This window comes from Balaenoptera physalus (assembly GCF_965194825.1).
Source record: "Balaenoptera physalus genome assembly, chromosome: 21".
NCBI lineage: Eukaryota > Metazoa > Chordata > Mammalia > Artiodactyla > Balaenopteridae > Balaenoptera > Balaenoptera physalus.
Window position 1 is genome coordinate 15,231,702 of NC_138902.1, and position 19,883 is coordinate 15,251,584.

The 19,883-nt window shown below is 48.7% G+C and overlaps 1 protein-coding gene across 5 annotated transcripts; it reads right to left on the minus strand.

Moving 5' to 3' along the window:
* Window positions 1-711: 711 nt before the first annotated feature.
* Window positions 712-17,627, minus strand: ERLIN2 (ER lipid raft associated 2). Of its 5 annotated transcripts, none has more exons than XR_014258119.1 (13): window positions 17,499-17,627; window positions 16,109-16,230; window positions 14,735-14,816; window positions 13,611-13,657; window positions 11,828-11,889; window positions 11,531-11,656; window positions 8,101-8,174; window positions 7,876-7,934; window positions 7,253-7,344; window positions 6,428-6,517; window positions 4,638-4,717; window positions 3,831-4,222; window positions 712-3,268 (listed from the first exon to the last, which is right to left on the minus strand). XR_014258119.1 is itself a non-coding variant. In XM_082444188.1 (12 exons), the coding sequence occupies exons 2-12, from the start codon at window positions 16,213-16,215 to the stop codon at window positions 4,022-4,024; spliced, it is 1,020 nt and encodes a 339-aa protein (XP_082300314.1). In that variant the 5' UTR covers window positions 16,216-16,230; window positions 17,499-17,627; the 3' UTR covers window positions 712-4,021. The 5 variants fall into 5 exon arrangements, 3 of the variants coding, with proteins under 3 accessions (XP_082300314.1, XP_082300315.1, XP_082300313.1); XR_014258120.1 differs by lacking the exon at window positions 17,499-17,627 and adding an exon at window positions 16,709-17,413; XM_082444188.1 differs by having other exon boundaries at window positions 712-4,222.
* Window positions 17,628-19,883: the final 2,256 nt, after the last annotated feature.

The following is a 19,883-nucleotide window of genomic DNA, read 5'->3' on the forward strand; positions in this document are numbered from 1 at the left end:
GCAAATAAAAATACAGTTGATCCTTGAACAATGCAGGTGTTAGAGGCACTGACCCCGGCTGGCATCGACGAAAATCTGCCTGTAACTTTATAGCAGGCCCTCGTATCTTTAGTTCTGCATCTGCGAAGCCAACCAACCGCAGATTGAATAGTCCTGTAGTATGTGTTTATGGAAAAAAATCCGTGTAAAAGTGGACCCGTGTTGTTCAAGGGTCAACTGTTCAGGATGCTCAGTTAAATGTGAATTTCATATAAACAACGAATACTTTTTTAGTATGTCTCATGCAATATTTGGGACATACTTATACTAAAAATTATTCGTTGTTTATATGAAAATCACATTTAACTGGGCATCCTGTATTTTATTCAGCAACTCTAGGCTGGGCAGATTTCCCAAATAGAGACTGCGACTTTCTTACCGAATTGATATCAAAATGAATTTTGGGTCAACTGAAAGTACCTCTGCTCTTTTGGAGCAGAATTGCAGCAGTGTATGGAGTATTTTACGATAAATCTCCGTGGCACCTACCAAGAATTATGCCATTTTCACAAATAAGCTGTTTATTATTTCTACATTGATAATGGGAATAGATATTCATCTGAATATATGTTTGGGGCTCGACTTAACTTACTAGGCAGAAATGTTTTATCTCTTTTTATCACCTAACCTAATTTTAGCTATTGCTAAATTTCACTGTAATAAAAAAAAAAATACAAAGACTCATTTTATTTAGCAAGATTGAAAATAAAACTAAGACATCAAATCACACCTTTAGAGTTGTCCAAAACAGTTCTTCCATCTATCAGTCCAAGGCAATTAATCCAGCATATCATTTGTAGAGTGATTAATATAACAACAATCATTTCTCAGTTACAAAGGGGGTCATTCAGTCCTCGGGGCTCTTTGCAAGTAGAATTAGTTTTGACTATTCAATCACCAGCTTGCACAAAAGCAGAAATAGAGAGGAACGGAAATACAAACACAAAATAATTGGCTATTACCTCTTTTAAAAGGAAACACCAGAAATAGTGGCTAGAACCCTACTGAATAGAACTAAAGAAGCAGTGGTTAAGTCCATAGATGCAGAGTGACCACTAGTCAGGATACAACTTATCCTCAATCAAACTTAAATAGGTAAGTCAGTAAATATGAAGATCTGACTTTCACTGTTTATAAATGGTGAAGTTATCTGTGTTGAAAGATAGAGACCCATAGAGACTGCAACAGATCATTTATAAAACATCTACTTTTTTCGGATCAATATAGTCGGCCCTTTGTATCTGTGGATGTGGAACCCGCGGATACAGAGGCAGCTATACTAGGCCATTTTATATAAGGGACTTGAGCATCCACGGCTTTTGGTATGGGGGGGGGGGAAGGAGTGTCCTGGAACCAGTCCCCCGCGGATGCCGAGGGATGACTATATTGCTAAAATTCTTTCAGTGATTTTTTTTCCCTCTCTCAACTTAATATGATCGCAGATCCCTCCAAATTTGTTTTAGTCATATAAAAATTAACAAACTGTGGCTTCCTTTCAAATATTCTGTCCTGATATTAAAAAAGTGATTAAAAACAGTACTGAATATAGATCACTTCTGCAAAGTTTAATGAGTGAGAAACATTCAACCAAGGTGATTTTTCCTTGGAAAGTCCTACAAAAACTGACTTCTATAAACAGTTCCTTATTTTGATAGAGGTTCCATTTATCAATAGCAGCCATGACTTTACTGCCTACAAAATTGCAGGCTGTCACAGTTTACATGTTTAGAATTCAAATGTTTTCACATCAGGTTTTCTAGTAAGTGTTACAGAAACGAAGTCACACAGACAGATTGGTTAGTTGTCCCAAGCTAAGGAAACAGACCATTTCCATGATATTCCTATTCAGGCAGGTACAGACAACATTGGAGTTAAACGAATGGGTACTACAACAGTTATTTTTGCTTAAAGAAGAAGTGACATTGACATTGAAGGGGGGTAGGTGTAGCAGGACTTCACTGAGGCTCCTTTGTGATCTAGTGCAAGGGACAAGCCATCACAGGATGCTAGTATTAGAAGTTCAGGTTAAGAATCTGAGCAAGCTTGCTATTCAGAGAGGCTGAGATGTCCTTGCTGCGTATTCCACTGGAGAGGAGTAGTGTTTTCTGAGGCTTAGGCAGCCGGTCTCAGAGCAGAGGAGCCGACAGATATGTAAATCAGGGATGCTGGATGTGACATGGTACTCCTAACAAGTGATTAATGGCACTGAAATGGGAGGAGGGTGAGTGTATCTTAATGATGGATACCTTATGTTGGTCTTAGACTAACTGCCTTCGGCAAGGCCTTCTGAGCACATTAAAATCCATCACTTCCAGGAACATTTGGCTGCCTGCACAAAGTGTGACCAGGAATGGTGGTTTGAGAATTCTAAGTCCCACAGATTAGAACAGAGAAGGGCAACATTTAAATTAAGAGGGGTTAACGCTTTGTGTATTCCTAGGTCGGCTGAATGCTCCCCCAACTCCCGACGAGCCTGGTGCTACTTAGAAGCAAGGTAGCCCGACTTTTGGGGCCATTCGATTAATCAGAAGTCTGGGCGTGGGATCAAAAATGAGATGGAAATCTGTGCCAGAAAGTATCATTTGTAGTTTCACCAAGAAAAGAGGGGTACAGTGGGAGTTCTTCTTGGACGGGGGCAGCTAATAACAAATCCTCAGCCAGGGCTTGTCGTGGACGATACCAACAGGCTTGCAAGTTCACTCCAGACAGCTGCCCTGCACTTAGCAACCTGGTACACACTCCTGCCCCCGACTCCAACTTCAGGACACAAGAAAACCTTTTTTTCATGTTTGTGTTCCCCCCATCCAAATCTCCCAATTAGTAACGAAAAACATTTGAGTGGATTCTGATGCAGCCCTTCTGACCCAGGCACTAGGGCATGAACTCGTACCCACACAGCTGTCTCTGGAGATTTAACACTCGGTGTGACCCCCAGAGCCCTGGATTTAAAGACACCGGCCGCTTAGCGAACGGGCTCCCCCTTATCACTACATCAGACAGACCCCAGCACAAGTCACAGGCGCTGAGACTGGGGAATCTTTTGGACGAGCCCTTCTTCCTCCCCCAGAGGAGGTCTTCAACCGTAGGATCCCCACAGCAATGAAAAGACACTTGATCTCAAGGAACGCACACAGTTTGCCAAGCAGGTACCATAGTGGCTAACAGATAGCACGGTCCCACTTCAGCAGCTTTGAAGACACCTGAGTTCTTCATTCCTGTCTTCTTGATGCTGAGTGGAACCAACGAACAGGTTAAGAGGAGAAAAAAACCAAATCACAGGATAGGTGAAAAGTTTTAAAAAGAACTGTGTGGTGGTGGCCAAACCCTGACCCTGGAAATGTAGTCAGAAGCCACCACGCTTTCAGCCCTGGGGCAAGGAGGGTGGTGTGTAGAAAAGCTTGCAAAACCTAGCACCAGCTCTTCCTTACCAGGGCTCCAGAGAGCGGGCCTCGGCAGTAACTCACGGGCTCACGGCCAGGAGCGCCGGGAAAGCCAGCAACCACCGCAGCCGTGTCTCCACAGCTCTGCTGGCAAACGTGCAAGCACGTATTTGCTCGGTAGCTGGGCTGCACCCACGGGCATCTCCCACCTTGGAGGCACGATGCGAACACTGGACTGCCTTTCCCCAAATAAGGGCAGTCCGATCGGAGGCGACACCCTGCATTTCTCCCACTCCTTATTAACAGCATCCCTAATTAAGCCAGCTTCAGAAGGGCGAAAATCAGTGCCTGGCGGTCAAAGGTCTAACCCATGGTTTCCAAATCTTAACAGAAGTCACATAACCTACTTACCTGAAGAAAACCCCAATTCATCAGTCCCTGCCCCCGCTTCCCAGGAAGGGGAATAGATTTAAGTCCGTTTCTTCTTTTTTCACCACAGTACGTGGAAGAGAGTCAAAGAAGGTCGTGTGGAAGGGAGCGGCATCCTGGTTCATCGTTAAAAAATGAAGATCTCTTTGAGCGTCATGTGCGGCTGTGGACATTCAGTTCTCCTCCGCGTCCGCCTCCGAGGGCTCCTCTTCTAAGCCAAAGCTCGGCTTGTCAACTAGCGCCTCCAAGTGCTTGCCCAGGCTGCCCGGAGAGTCCACGAACATGTCAGGGATGTCTTTGCCAAAGTAAATCTTGCTGTTGGAAGCGATGGCCTTGTACTTCATCAGCTGCAAATACTCAGGGGTCAGCTTCAGCTGGAAGAAAAATGAGGAAGGAAGACTCTGGTGGGGCCAGATTAGGGAAAAGTCTGGGCGGCATCCCTTTACTTTCGCGAGGAGAGGGTCTCCGTGAGAACCACGCCCCCCTGCTCCTCTTCCTGGTCTCACTGCTACGTTATTCGTAACCGCGAAACCCCTTCTCTGGGAGAGAGTAATCTCAGGTCCTCAAGGTGAGAACTGCGAGAGTTTCAGGAGTTTCTCTGTTTACCAGCAAAATTAAACTTCTCTCAGGCTCCAGCTAAGGGAAAAGGGAAGGCGCCGGCCCACACGGCACAGGAGCCCTCACTCCCGACCACGAGGGGCTGCGGCAGGCGCAGTGTTCCTACAACCACCCGGCAACTCTCAAGCCGGGCACACGCCCTCTGGCGGCCAGGCGGCGCTGGGCCTTTACCTTGTTTGCTTCGGCTATTTTCAGGGCAGTGTAGCACTCAGCGTCCGCCTTGGCCTTCTCCCGGGCCAGAAACGCAGCATCTTAAGGGAAGAACGCAGTGAAGTGAAGCGCAGCGGCTATCAGAAGGCTAGTCCCCGCAACTTTCCCCGACCGCCTCCGTGACCCTGGGCACACTGCTCTGGCTTCTCTGTGCTCTGATTTCCTCATTTATGAAACTGGGGAAAAGGCATTTTTTTCCTGTTTCACAAGTGGTTGTGAAACTCGACCAAGATGAAAGAGTGCTCTGACAGCATCTCCCGGTGCTGGGGACTAGCTAACCCTGAGCAAGTCTGCTGCTGTGCCCGACAGTGTGTTTTCTGACAGCATCGTGGAGAAAGGCACTGCGGCCCGGAGACACATCCTCTCTCGAGCCGCTTACTCCTGCTGTGGCCTGTGAGGAGAGGGGCGGGACCCGCCTCAACCTCCAGTCTCTGAGCTCTCCACCCCGGCCCCCTCCCCTCCTATTACACGGCAAGAGCAAGGGAAGCCCGAAGAAGGCTCTGGATAAGGCCCGAGGTGGATCTGCCCTGAAACCGACTACCATAAGCAAAACAATTCAGCCCCTCTCCAACTTCAGCTCCCTTTTCATTTCCATCAATCATTTCAGAAAGGCTCTAATTAGCAGCGCTTAAGCTGGCACAACTTGAAGGGCATGCCGTGCCGTGGTCCAGGCTAACACCTGTTTGGACTAAGACCCATTTAAACTTCTACTTTGCAATCTGCTTCCTTAATCTGCTCAGACCAGCTTTCGGTCAAGCTGACGCAAAATTTTTGATGTTTACTCCCTGGCCTTGGGAATGAGGCCAGCCTTGCATGGGCAACATCTGTAGCAAAAGCCTGGGAAGCAAGGGGGGACTGCGGGTGGGTTCTCACTGCACAGCCTCAGCAGGGCCCTGGGCGGTGGAAGCCTGCAGGCCGGCTGGGGTGCACGCGGCCAACTCGACTGGCCTTAGCGCCTGGTGACCTGCGTTTGTAAGAAATAAAAATGTGCTGTTCAGCTAAGAGCTCCCCAGTGAGGAGCCGCTGACCCGTAAAAGCCTAACTGGCTCCTCCACGGGCACCTGCAAAGCCCGAGAGGCCCCATCGTGAGTACAACTGGACACAGCACTGTGTAGCCTGAAGCTGGGCCCTGAGGTCTTGTTTTTGGCCTAGAATTTGCTTGATATAAAGGCACCACACGGAGGAGGAGGTGAGTGGTGGGAATGAGGTGAGAGCTGAGGGGCAGGGGACTGAAGGTGAGTGAGATTCAGAGAAGCTGGCGAAGACAACACCTCTCTCCAGCTCGTGGTGTCGGCATTGCAAGGTGTCTTCTTCACACCCAGCTTAACATCCACAGGGACCCTGAGAGGCCAAACTATGGTGTTCACGGGCTTCCGAGGAGGGGGGCGGGTAAGGCAGGAGGGAGCGAGCTGCTGTCTGGACCTAGCTTCTTGGTTTACTTCCAATGCCAGACTGTGAGCGCAAGACAGCAGGGACCACGTGATTTCCCGTTTTCTTAAGCCTGGCAGAAGAGTTCTGATGGCACCCAACTAAAATCTGATGAATGACTGAATCTCTCAAGTGGAAAGTTAATGCCAGCCTGGACCGAATCTCCCCAAAACTCGAGTCAGAGCACAGAGAACAAGGGATGTGCCAAAGAAATCACAACATCTGAGAACAGAGGTTACAGAGCAAGGGAAATGACTCTCCCACCCCCTGGCCACAGAGAGGGGTCTGAGGAAAAGGCAGGCGGGAATTTCACTCTTGCTCACCTTCGATTTCCGAAATTCTCTTCTCTGTCTCCTTCTCCATCACCTTCTGCCCATAGGTGATTTCTGCCACCTGAGCCACTTTCTCTGCCTCTATATTAATGAAGTTGAGAAAAGGCTTAGAGCTCTGATATTTCCAGAGTTTGACTGCATTGCACCTTTCACCTGATCTGAGGCCCTGATGCAGGGCAGTGGGTGAGCTCGGGCGAAGGGCCACTGGCCCAGAGGCAGCCATGGCAGGCTCCCTCTCCTAAGTCACAGGACATTTCTTCCACAGGAATGCTTTAAGGGTTAAGGTACAGGTTTCCTCCTGCCACTGCACTTTAGGAAGTGGCCAGGGCTGTGGCTGGTCGTCTGGGGCAGTGGTGAAGAACCCGAGTTCGGGGGCAGAGTCCCTGGATTTGAACCCCGTTTCCATCACCTCTCTGCCATGTGACCTTGGGCAGTAATCTAGCCTCTGTGTGCTTCAGCTCAGTGAAAGGAGGTTAAGGATGGTGCCTTCCTCACCCGGCGGGGCTGGGTGTGTGAGGAGCGAGATGATTCACCCGCAAGCGTTTAGAAAAGCCCACGGCTCATAGTAAGGGCCCAATCGGTGTTATTATTATTGTGAATGAAGAATTAACTGGAAGGGCTCCTTTAAGAGATTTGTGGAAACTCAAAACTCATGATCCCTGGCTGCAATCTGACAATTTCAGCTCTGCTTCTGGGGGATGAAGGCCGCCCCTGCGTGTGGCAGGGCTTCGGAGGACCGTGCCCCAGGCTTCCTGAATCTCTCCACCCTCCCCAGCCCCTCTGCCCCGAAAGGGGACCCCAGAAGCACAGTCAGACCAATGAGGGCCTTCTTCCGCTCTGTCTCGGCTTCCTTCTCCACCACCTTCTGCTTCTGGGCTGCAATCAGAAGCTTCGTCTTCTCGCTTTCCCTGAAGGGGAGAAAAATGCACAGCTGTGAGGCCGCTGGGGACCAGCTTCTGCGGAGCTTCACTGTGCCCTGGAGAAGACAAGCTGCCCCCGCCCAGGGGGACGCAAGCTGTCATTCCTTCCTCTCTCCTGGCAGGCTCTTTAACATCCCAGGTGAAAGCGGCTCTGCTGCAGGCAGTAACATGGCTTGCCTTCTCCTCCGAAACTCATTGGTAGGAAATAAAGCATAACTGACTTCAGTAAAAGGCACCTGCCTGCCCACTCAATCGCCGCTCCCCGTCTTCTTTGGCACGAGCCGTGAAATGCCACACGCCTCCCCCCCGCCCCCTCCCCGACCCCCTGAAGAGCATCCCTGCTCTGTCGTCCCGGAGCCCAGGTGAGCGTCCTGACATGCCTGCCCCATCTTCCAGGGTGGTGTGCTGTAACAAATACTCAAGAGGGGATGTCTGGCCCGGCGTCGATCAACCCCGGGATGGGATGAACGGGAGGCGGGGGAGAGCGGTGGATACAGCTGGGGCACCGGGCACACTCACATCAGCTCGTAGTTCCTGCGGATGGCTTCGGGTATGTTGGGCTTTGTCACCCGCACAGCCTGGAGAGGGATAAAAACAGCACCCGATGGGGAGGTGAGGGGCTGAGGGACCAGCTCCCACCGGTCCTTGATCTTCCTGCACAGACAGGACATCCTCTGGAAGAGGGGATGCACCTTCCTCGGGGGTCGGGGGCGGTGGCAGGGCTCCCACCAGGGCGGTGCTTACTTGGATGACGAGCCCGGGGGCCATGGAGGTCAGGTCCTGTTGCAAAGCCAGTTTGAGATTTTCATCAATCTGATCTGGAATCAAGACAGATAGAAAAAGGAGCTGTTACACTTTTCAGGCGGGGAGGAGGGAAGTATGGTGGTAGAGTGCAAGGCGAGACACCGGCTCAAGAATGCACAGGCAAAAGGTCTTCCCAAGGCAGACTGTTCATCAGAGCCCGGATGTCTAAAGACGCCCTGCAAGACTCTCACAGCGGGATGCCCACTCGGTCCGCTATGTGAGCCAGACGTGAGCGTGTCCCTTCCCTGGGGCCTCAAGAAGACATCAGCCTCGCCCAGAAGGGAACTAAGCTTTACAAGGACAAACAACAACTCTAGCACATTTTTGGAGTCAGGCAGCAGCCCTTCCGTAGAAACAGCAGCAACAGAAGGTGGCCGCCTGGCTTTCACGAAGAAGGAAGGTGGAATGGCCAAGTTAGGTATTTTGAAAAAGCCAAGCACATTAAATCTAGTAATTTTAGAGGTTTCTAAAAGAAAAACAGACTCTGATGTCAAGGAAAGCCCCAAGGAAGACTAATTCCATTAGGAACTCCATCAAATAACACAAGGAGAAAAATGACAATTTACAGTTCTGGAAACGAGCCCAAGTGGTTTGATGTGTTGTTTGCTTTGGTCCCGATTCTCTGTCTGAAACATGACACGTGAGTCATTTCACGGACAAGGGTTGGAAGAGCTGTAACCGATTGTCCCTCTAGCTGTGACCCTAGGAACAGCGGCACCCAGGCTGCCTGCTCTGGCCTGGGCCTTCCCTTCCCTGCCCCCCACCCCATAACATCCTCAGTAAGATCCTGGAAGATCACTGAGAAAAGGACCCACGAAACCAGGCTGGGACATCTACACGGAACCATCTCCCTTACTGTCAGCTGCCATCTGCTTTATGTGGCCATTCGTGATCCAGGAGCCTTTGAGGAACAGTAAGTCTAACTCCTTGCCTGTCATAGATGCTCAAACTGAGGCCCACAGAGGTTCAGTGATGTGCTCAAGCTAGTCAGGACCCCAAATGAGGAACTTGTTCAATTATTATGCTTTGGTCATTAGGGTTGAGAACAGTACTTGCTTCAACTGTCATATCGCTAAGCAAGGGGTTTTAATACTTCTACATATCAGATATGTTCCCACCAGTCTCTCAGCACTGAGGGAGAAATGCCCATAAGGGCAGCACCTCACACCTGACACGGGTCTAACAATTTGACGGCTAGAGATAAACATTCCATTCCATATTTTCTATTTTAAATAGGAGACCAACCAAACTTTAAGGGAGATGGCCTGTACCCTCCATAAGTTAATAACACAGCTGTTCATCAGATTAAATTCTATCTGAGTCAAGGCAGAAAACTGTGACCCTGGGCTAGTAACTTTCTAGGAAAATCTGGAAGAAATATTTTGCAAGGTGGTTTACTACCAAAGTAACACCAGTACTAAATTGTTTATAGGTGATGGTTATGCTGACAGATGCGGATTAAGTTATGTTACTAAGTGAACACAAAGAGGGTCTTCAGACAAACTTCTTAACAAGTACTTGATAACATTTTAATAAAACAGGCAAAGAGGATGCATCAGAGCAAGCAGTGATAAAAACTGCAGTCAAGCTGAAAGTCAGGGCTATGAGTCCTGAGAGGAGGGGACCAGAGAAAAACTTTCCAACTTCAAGGAACAGGATTAGAGACTCGAGTTTCTCCTTTGCAGATGCAAACGGATTTTAAACAAAACAGTGCTTGCTGGCAAGAATGATGTTAAAAAGAAAGATATTTCAAAGCAAACATACTTCCCTAGCTCCTCTGTACAAGAAGTTTTACTTTACTAGGCCACCAAGTTCATCTGCAAGATAGTGAGAAGTTCTCTAATGCAGAACAATTTCACATTTTAATTCTCTCTACATGGAAATTAGAGCTCTTCTGTCTTTTGTTGTTTCAAATGCTTTGAAACGTTCATTTAATGGCACAAGTTCTAAAACAATGCTTAGAGAGAAAACTAAGATATTTTATGAAATTCTATCAGTTTGAGGTTAAAAAAAAATCAACAGCAGATTTACTGAATTGTTCTTAACAGCACACTGAATCCAAACCCCACAAGAGAATCCAAAGCCTATAAAGTGAATTCAGATTCATTTTCTTCTGCAGAAAAGTCAAAAGTGCTTCTGATGATTTCCCAAATCTGAAACACAGTGCAAAAGGCTGTTTGCTTAATTAAGACCACTGGTGTCGCCAATGATTCCGCCTCTGTCTACTCTACAGAATGTTCTCACTCAGGGTCCTTTTAATGAAGATTCCTGGGAAAAATCACTGTCCAGTCCTGATGTCAAGAATAGCTGTTACCACTGATGGCAAAGTTCATTTGCTTTTATTTTTTTAATAAATTTATTTATCTTATTTTTGGCTGCATTGGGTCTTTGTTGCTGCGCGCGGGCTTTCTCTAGTTGCGGCGAGCAGGGGCTACTCTTTGTTGTGGTGCGCAGGCTTCTCATTGCGGTGGCTTCTCTTGTTGCAGAGCACGGGCTCTAGGCGCGCGGACTTCAGTAGTTGCGACGTGTGCGCCCAGCAGCTGTGGCACGTGGGCTCAGGAGTTGTGGCTCGCAGGCTCTAGAGCGCAGGCTCAGTAGTTGTAGCGCACAGGCTTAGTTGCTCCGCGGCACGTGGGATCTTCCCGGACCAGGGCTCGAACCCGTGTCCCTTGCATTGGCAGGCGGATTCTTAACCACTGCGCCACCAGGGAAGTCCCACGTGGGTCCTTTCTGTTCTAAGCGTTTCCCTATTCCTCTCTACAGGTATAGGGTAAAAACAACAACAACCAAAACCCACAGAGGTTTTAGGAACTTTAAGTAGCTATGGTCCTCGTCCCACTTCTAGAATTAAACGTGACCCTTGCTGTTCTCATCAGCCGGTCCTGGTGCCCTTCATCCAGGGTGGCATGGATGAAGCCAGAAGCCAGAAGCCAGGGGAGGGAGGTCTGAGCTTCAGCTCTGCTACCAGCCAGCTCTGGCACTTTCTCCCTTTGGGCCTTAGTACCCTTATCTTGAAAGGAGGATGCTGGGTAATCTCTAAGGTCCTTCTAGAACTGATCCCTCTTCATTACAGAACGATGTTTAGGGACAGTGGGAACACATTTCCAGCCCAGGCCTCTGATTCAGGGCAGGAGCGAGTCCTCTCATCCACTATTACTCCTGTGCCCAACACTCAACCACTCTCACGAGCTTCTTCCACCGGCACCAGCATTTCCCAGGAGTGCCCCGTGTGACCGCCCGCTTCCCGGGCACTGGATCTTCAGCACTTCCGGGCCTTTGGTACCCATGCCGCCCTGTGGGCAGCTCAGAAGTGGGCAGCGGGGGAAGCAGGGCTGCTCGAGCAGGTGATCATCACAAGAGGCTTTCTTACCGAAGAGCTCGATGTAGACCTCCTGAAGCGTGTGGACACTGCAGAACTGGTTCAGCTCGTGGTGGATCTTGTTGAAGATGAGCGCCTTGTCGTAGTCGGCAGTGTAGTTCTTCACTATGTCATACACTGGGAGGAAGGGGAGATTCAGCATGAGGACGGGCGGGACTCGCCACATCCCCGGACACAGCGGCGGTCCCTTCCCGGGGCGCTGCAGCAGACACGGGGCCGGTGGGGGGGCGGGGGGAGTGGGCGGCGGGGGAGGGGCGGGGCTGGGGGAGCGGCACGGCAAGCACACACCTGCGTGTGGGACCAGGAAGTTCACCACCTCGATTCTGTCGAAGTAGATCATCACGCCACCGCTGTCGGAAGAGGCACGGACACAGCAGTCAGGGCTAAGCTCTGGAATATGGTGCCCCTCCTAGGGGGTAGCGGGAGGTGTGTGACTCGACGGGAAAGGAGGAGAGTTCACGGGGGCGGTGGGGGGGGGCGGTGAGAGGTCAGAGGCAGGAGGCTCTCCAGGCAGGAGTCCTTCCGAGCCGCTAGTGAGAACGCAATCTCGCGAGAAATCACCCCTCCTAAAAATACCTCCGCGAAGAGAAAAACGAAACTTTGGCGGTAAGACAAGAGTAGTTCATCTCCTTTGAATCTGCAGTGCCTTTTGATTAAAGCAATCAATCGAAAGGAAGAGACTAAAGAAGGTAACGGAGTTCTCAGAACTTAAAAATGTGGGGTTTTATGGTCACTGTTTCTCACTTTGTTTTCACCATCACTTCAGTTCAGCCCTCCCCGCCCCTGACATTCATTAGAAAACAATTTCAAACATACAGAAAAGCTGAAAGAATAGTACAACTAACACTCATATATCAACACCTGAATTTAACAATTGTTAACATTTTACCTATTGATTGATCTACTTTTTTTTTTTTTTTGGCTGAACATTTCAAAGCAAGCTGCGGTCAGGATACCTTAGCCCTTAACACCTGTCAAGCATCCTAAGAATAATGACAGTCTCCTACAGAGTCACAGTACCATTCCCAAACCTAAGGAAATTAGCAATAATTCCTTACCATCTAATACCCAGTCTTTCTCCAAATTTCCCCGGAAGCTCCTGTCATGGACCGAATTGTGTGCTCTCCAAAATCCGTATGCTGAAACTCTAATCCCCAATGCGACTGCATTTGGAAGCAGGGCCTTTACGGGGGTAATTAAGGGTAAATGAGGTTATAATGGTGGGGCCCTGATCTGACTGGACTGGTAAAGGAAAGAAGAAAAAGACACCAGGGATCTTTTTCTCGCCCCACACGTGCATAGAGGAAAGGCCGTGTGAGGACACAGCAAAGTAGCCACTTGCAGGCCAGGAACCAACCTTGCTGCCGCCTTGACCTTGGGCTCTGAGCTTCTAGAACCGTGAGAAAATACGTGTCTGTTGTTTACGCCAGCCAGTCTGTGGTATTCTGTTACGGCAGCCCAAAATGACTAACGCAGTTTCTGTAACGTCTTTAATAGCTGTTATTTTGGAACCATGTTCTAAGCAAGGTTCACCACGTTACATTTGCTTATATCTTTACGTCTCCTTTTTGACCCAAGGCCCCTCCAGATACAATGACTTTGTGATGAAACTGGGCCAGTCATTCTGTGGGATGTTCTGATTCTGTATTTGTCCGAGTGTTTTCTTGTGGTGTGGTTTACTTTGTTACTCTGTCCCTGTTCAGACCTTCCTGACTTTTCAACCAGACCACCGTATTGGTTTTCTCTTTGAATTTCCTGCCCCTGAGTTCTCCCCGCTACCACCTTTCCAACATTCTCCATAGCTAGTTCTGCTAAAGTTATCTTCCTCTAGCAAGTTATTTATGTGCTAAAAGCCTTTATCATGGCATTCAAGGCCCTTCCAAACTTGTCTCCCTTCTGTGATTTTCTCTACTGCATTCCACCACCTACTCAACTCAGAACATAGGGAGCTTGGGGGCAGAGAACTTGGTGAAACCACCAAGGGGTACGTCCCTTTTCAGTCTCTTACTGTAGCCAGCCAGATGGCCTTGCCTCTTATTTGGGCTTCACAGCTTTATTCTGGGCACCTTACCTTGTCCCACAAGGTACATTCTTCACCTCATCTGTCTGGAGTGTGGTCTGGAATTAGGGGAGACATAAGATGCTGTAAGGTGAGCAGTGACAAACAAAGTGAGTTCTTTTGGGAAACCCAAATAGCCTTGGCCTTGAATACTTATTTGGGTTAAACTTTGCCTCTGTGAAACGTGAATACCCCCACTGAATCCTCCTCACTTACAGAGTGTGAGACTAAACCAAGCAAAGGTACCCACCCTGCTTCCCTGTAAATGAACCACCACATGAACAAGCTGAGCAATGATGGTTTAGTGAAAAAGACCCTGGATTAGGAGTCCTAAGACCCGTGTTTACTTCCATTTACTAGTCTTGAAACAGCAGATTCTTTATTTAACCTCATAGCCTCTAAAACCTGCTCGGCCCATTCTCAGGATTATTGTGAGACTCAGATGAGATAACGTGCATGAATGCACTTTGAAAACCATCAAGCACAGTAAATGGCAGAAGAAACCTACAGGGCAAATGCTGATGAGGTATCCCAGGATATTTTCCTGGGTTACTTTAAAAGTCATTCTCTGCATCTTCTTATTCCTCTTAGCTGGATATACTTCCAAGATGACTAGTCTAACTTAGCCTGGCTTTGGGTCTGTCATAACTAATCCTACACCTATTTTAGATGTCATTTCCCTTCTCCAAGTTCACTCCCCCCCCCAATTATGTTCACATCTCTGAAGTTTAAAAAAGAACCAGCAAAATTACCATGTTTTATTTCCATCTATCTTGGTAGCCTGTGGTTTAAAACATACAGATGCACAAACATCCTATTTTTCCTTCTGCGTATTCAGAACAGATTCTTCTCTGGTTTTGTCTTGAAGTGAAGCCATAGTTCCCAGCTGGGAATGACGGGCCAAGGCAATGACCCCGTTCAGCTATTTCAACGATCAAGTAAAACCCCAGAAGTGAATGGCTCACGGAGCCTCATACTTTATATTATATATATGACTTATATGACTTAGTCTGAAGTGAGCCCTTGAAAAGGCATTATACTCATCCACTCATCCAATGGCTAAATCATTCCAAATCATGCACTAATCACCACCCAAGTCTGCAGTCGTCCAACCCTGCCCCACAAGCCGAGTATACCTGCACAGACTTATAGGATGTGATGAATGGGAGCATGAGATGGAAGCCAGGGCCGCTGGTGGAAGTCAGCAGGGCACCGCCTCTGCAGAGGAGGGAGAGAGAGGCAGGCTTGGTTTAGCAAAGGGGTGTCTGTTACATCAATACTGTTTGGGCCCACTTTCTCTGCAGCCCCATAAACATTTAATATAGAGTGACATGTGCCAGAGCCATGCCCACAGATCCCTTTCTTCCTCTCAGCTTGACCCTAATATTCTAGGAAGCCTGATGCTAAAACCTAAAACCGCTATTCATGCTTTTGCAGTGAGAAAAATGGGCACACAGACAAAGTGGAATAAAGACAGCAGAATCCCTGGCTATACTTGAGGTAAGAGAGGAGAGCTGTTTTGTCGTATCTGTTGGGCTTGTGGCGAACCACAAGGGCAGTTAAATCCGGTAATACAGTGACCAATTAATGGTACTAGTGTTGGAGTCCAGTGACACAAAGAACCAAAAGAATAATTTTAAGTACACTTGATAAACCATCTAAATATTTTTTTGGCAGTACAGTTACTTTTCTAATCAAGTTATATGTAAATGGTAATAAAATTAAAAGCCATTTTGGGGGACATAGAAACAGATGGTGGGAAGAAATAATTAAAGGGAGAGGGGAACCCAATCAGATTTCTAGAACTCGCTATTGGCATCCAGAGAAAAAGCATTACGGGGTACATATAAGAAGGCGTTCATAAAGACTTAAAGCAAATAACTTGGTTATGGAGGTTACTCAAAGGAAAGCAACCCAAGATTTATAGTAAATGCTTTTTTGCTTTATATTATTTAAGTCACAGATACATTTTTTTTTAAAAAAGAGCAATAAAAATAAAGTGATATAATGGGTTATTGCAAGAACCACTATCTTAGAGCTTGCCTTGATGGATACAAATCAACCTGCAGGCTCTTTCATTTTTCCTGAAATGTTAATTTTAAAGAGTAGGTCCCCATTACATCTCCTCAGGTTGCCATCAAGAACCGGTACTCGTCAGAGGTAAACTTGTGGCACCAAGGCGCCCAGAGGGAAGTAGGAGAAAACAATGTTTCAGAGATGATCTTCAAGGAGCATGGTTGCCTTTAGGTTTTCTCTCTAAATCTCTTTACACGTTTATCGATTATCATCCATGGCATCAGACTACTAGGTTTTATATTTACATTTATATATGTATTTACGTGTGTGTGTGTATTCCCCTCTCCATGGTCACTGACACAAAAGCTCAATCTAAAAGACTCCCCTAATCAACAAAATAGAAACACAATTGGCCAGCAGAATCTGTTAAACATTGACTAGGAAAGCCAGTCATTGAACAGGAAGTTGCAAGCAACTCCCTGTCGCTGCCTTACCTGTAATACACCCCAATATGTCCCTCTTCTATCTTGTGCACAGCTGAGAAGAGAGATGCACACAAGAAACTGGCAGCCACAGCCAAAACTGCTCCCAACTGAGCCATCAGTGAGCGTTCACCCTGGGGGAAAAGATACAGCAAGACGTGTGCGCTCTGACTTGCGGGAGAAAAGCTCTCACAGCAAGAGCACCTCCCCAAGCTGAGCTCTGGAAAGTGGCTCACGTCCAGCCTGTAGTAGTACGAACACGAGTCTAGATCTACAACTCTCTTCCTCCTTGCTCTCACTTGGCACCACCATTCCTTAACTATGGAATTATACTCTCCACCTCCCCGAAGAGGCAGTGGCTCCAGATACAGCCGTGGTCCAAGGGAGAACCAGTGCCAACTGGGCAGCGTTCAGGACACAGCCTTCCCTTCCTGTGAACACGAATGGGCTGTCACCGGAGCCACTCATATTAGTAAAAGGGAAGCGAGGCAGCTGCAGTACGTTGGTCCAAATTACAGAGGATGTCAGATGACAGACAGTTGTGGCCGTGTAATTCTGGTCAGAGCCTCCCAGCCCTAATTGCCTGCCACTTCAAAGGAAACCATTATTTACTCCTTTCAGAGGCTGGAGCGACAGAGACAGCATGCGAGCCGAGTTCCATGGCGGGATTCTCTGGCCTTTCATCCACCTTCCCAGTTATTCCTTTGGCCCTAAACAATATAGGGCTCTGAGCAGTACTGAAGCCACACTCCCTCCCATATGCTTGACCGGCACTTTGCACCCGACAGGTTTCCCAAGCCCACGGTTAGAGGGGAAAGGGGGTTCCCCAGGCTGGGTAGACTCTGGGGCTCCTGGGTTCAACTGTATTCAGGCACCAGGACGCGAAAGAGTTGGCATCCAGAGACTCATTTCCTGAACACTGAATGATCTGGAAAAACTGCGGTAACTGTCAGCGAGGTTCCCAATCGGGCGCGCCTGGGCCCACGCGTCCAGCGCGTGGATTTCTGCCTCCCGGGTCTAACTTAACTCTGGCGCAGACGTCTGAGAGGCGCTTATTTTACCGTGCGGCCTCCAGCTACCGATCTGCAGCTGCGTCCTATCTGCAAAAGCCCTTTGCTCCCCGAAGTCACCCCCGCCCCACCTCGCGCTGCTTCCCTGCCCTCTTCTGAGAGAGGGTCGCGAGTCCCAGGAGCCCTGGGTCGGGGCTGGAGGCTCCAAGAGCCTCCGCTCCGTCCCGCCTAGAGGCTCGCGGGGAAGGGACGGAACAGAAAGGGGTTGCTTTCCCGCTCCCGAGGGAGAAAGGATGCTGTGGTGGGGGCCGGGGGGAACCGCTGATCAGCTCCTGCCGGGAGCCTCACCGAGGCCCAAGCGCGCGCACTAAGGTGGGGGGGGGGGCGCGTACCAGGCTGTCCCTCCAGGCGCTCCGTACTCGTCCGAACCCCTGTGCAACCGCAGAAACCGCCACACCTCTCCGCACGCCACTTCCTTCCGGGCCCGTCGCTTCGATGACGCCATTAGTTCACGCGAGAAGACCACGCCCCTTCTCTCCCTAGTTCGCCAGTGCCGCTCCCGCTCCCCGAGCGGGCGGTGGCCGCGGGTGGCCGCCAGGAGGCGCCCGCGACTCGGTCCGGGCGGTCAGGACCGCGGTCTGGGATTTCCGGGGTGAGGGTGGAGCGGGCGCCTGGAGAGTGACCCCGGGCACGAGGCGAGTGGCGGCGGGTGCTCAGACCGACGTGTCACTTTCCGAGGATTTGACTTTGGAGTTTGCTCCGGATTCCCCTCCACGTTAGGTCAAGCCTGTGTTTTTGTTTGTTTATTTGTTTTGTTTTGCTTTTTTTCGGAGCAGGTACCAGCGACTTGCAAGCCTTCTAGCCCTCTGTTCCGCTCTCCTGTAGCACCGCTGAATGAAACATCCTTTAAATGTGCAGATTAGCACCGTTACGTAGCTAATCAACAGTCTCTACTTTGAATTGCCCTTTATGCTTTTCTAGGAACTTTGGCCTTTTAGGTCCCTACAGCACCGTAAAGTAGATTAAGAAGGAATTATCTCAATTTTAGTGAACAAAATCTAGGTTCAGTGAGGTGCGAGGGTAGCAGTGGATGAAAGCCTGCTTTGCTCTTCCTTAACGTCAGGAGTTTAACTGCCTTGTAACTGGTGCCGCTCCACACAGGGGCTTGTGCTTGTCAGTGTCTCCCCGCTAGACTGTAAGTTCCCTGAGGGCGGGGTCTGCGTCTTCCTCAGCATCCCGGGCCCTTAGGTGCCCAACAAAAATAGACCGCAGCACGGTGGCCGAGAACCAGCATCCAGACCTTGTGTCTCCCAGTCCGCAGCCTTCACTGGTCCGCAGCATCACACTAGGGCATTTCTAATTCAGCCACTGAAGTTACTGTGTTCGCAGAAGAGAGTCCACTTAATTACAGCCTTCGGTACTTGCAAAGCGTTTACACGGGGAAGATAGCAAGCTGGTGGTGCTGGACAGACTGAGGACACTGGAAAAGTAAAGTGTAGGTTTTCCAGGCATGGAACTGGCCCAATTCCAACCCCCTCCCCATCTCCTGGGAGTTTGCTCTGCGTGAGCTTGTGTTGAGATGTTTCATTATACGTTAAGCCCACAAGTGGGCGCTGCCGGGGAGCTCTGTGCCCACCTCCATAAAAGAGGGTTTCTCCTCTCCCCACCCTGTCACTGCAAATCTCCCCCTCCCCCAACACACGCATTGTGCACACAAACTTGGCCAATTTCCTGATTGATCCAATCAGACCTTGAGAGCTTTTTCTCCGCATGTTCAGTGATAGAACTGGGCCCCACACACTTAATAAAGGTTTCTTTAATAGTTCACACTTAGTAAATGTTTACTCAATAGTTGAGTGAATGAATAAGAGAAATGGAAATATTGGGGTTTATCAGCCCAAGGAATGGGGCTTAGCGTGCAGATAAAGGAATTAAATTAGTTGTTATTTAAGAATTTCCTCACTATTAAACTTTGAAATGAACTATGAACGGAAGTGGTGGGATTTCGTTCTCAGGAGGCTTTTAACCAGGTGTCTGTTGTTTAGTTATGGCCCTTCCTACAGCCATAACTAAATGATAATCTAACATTTCCGAAAACTCTTTCCTTAAGAGACCTGTGATTTTTATGACTCAATATCCAAAATTACCCAGGAGGTAAGTCTGTGATGATTTGTGTAACAAAAGTCAAACAAATGTGTTTAAAAATCCATTTTTAAAAAAACTTGCAGGGCTTCCCTGGTGGCACAGTGGTTAAGAATCCGCCTGCCAATGCAGGGGACACGGGTTCGAGCCCTGGTCTGGGAAGATCCCACATGCTGCGGAGCAACTAAGCCCGTGCGCCACAACTACTGAAGCCTGTGCACATAGAGCCCGTGCTCTGCAACAAGAGAAGTCACTGCAATGAGAAGCCTGTGCACCGCAATGAAGAGTAGCCCCCACTCACCGCAACTAGAGAAAGCCCGCACGCAGCAACGAAGACCCAACACAGCCAAAAATAAAACAAATAAAATAAATAAATTTATAAAAAGCTTGCAGTAGAGAGTAGTGGATAAGTGCAGATACCCCACGGTCAGATTGCATTGATTTAAATCCTGGGCCACCATCTCTCCCCCAGCCTCTTATTAGCTGTGTGACCTTGGGAAAAAGACTTTATCTGTGCCTCAGTTTCTTCATCTGTAAAATGGGGGTCATGGTATAAACTTTATAGGACTGTTGCGAGGATTAAATGACAAACCAAGAAAATCATGTACAACAATGTTTGGCACATTTTAAGTGTT

Coding starts and splice junctions, on each gene's coding strand:
- ERLIN2 (XM_082444187.1), bottom strand. CDS start 16,780: ATGAAAGGCCAGAGAATCCCGCCATGGAACTCGGCTCGCATGCTGTCT. Junction 11,890..13,610: donor AATGTACCTTGTGGGACAAG/GTAAGGTGCCCA, acceptor CTCTTCCGACAG/CGGTGGCGTGATGATCTACT. Junction 4,223..4,637: donor AAATAGCCGAAGCAAACAAG/GTAAAGGCCCAG, acceptor TTTTTCTTCCAG/CTGAAGCTGACCCCTGAGTA.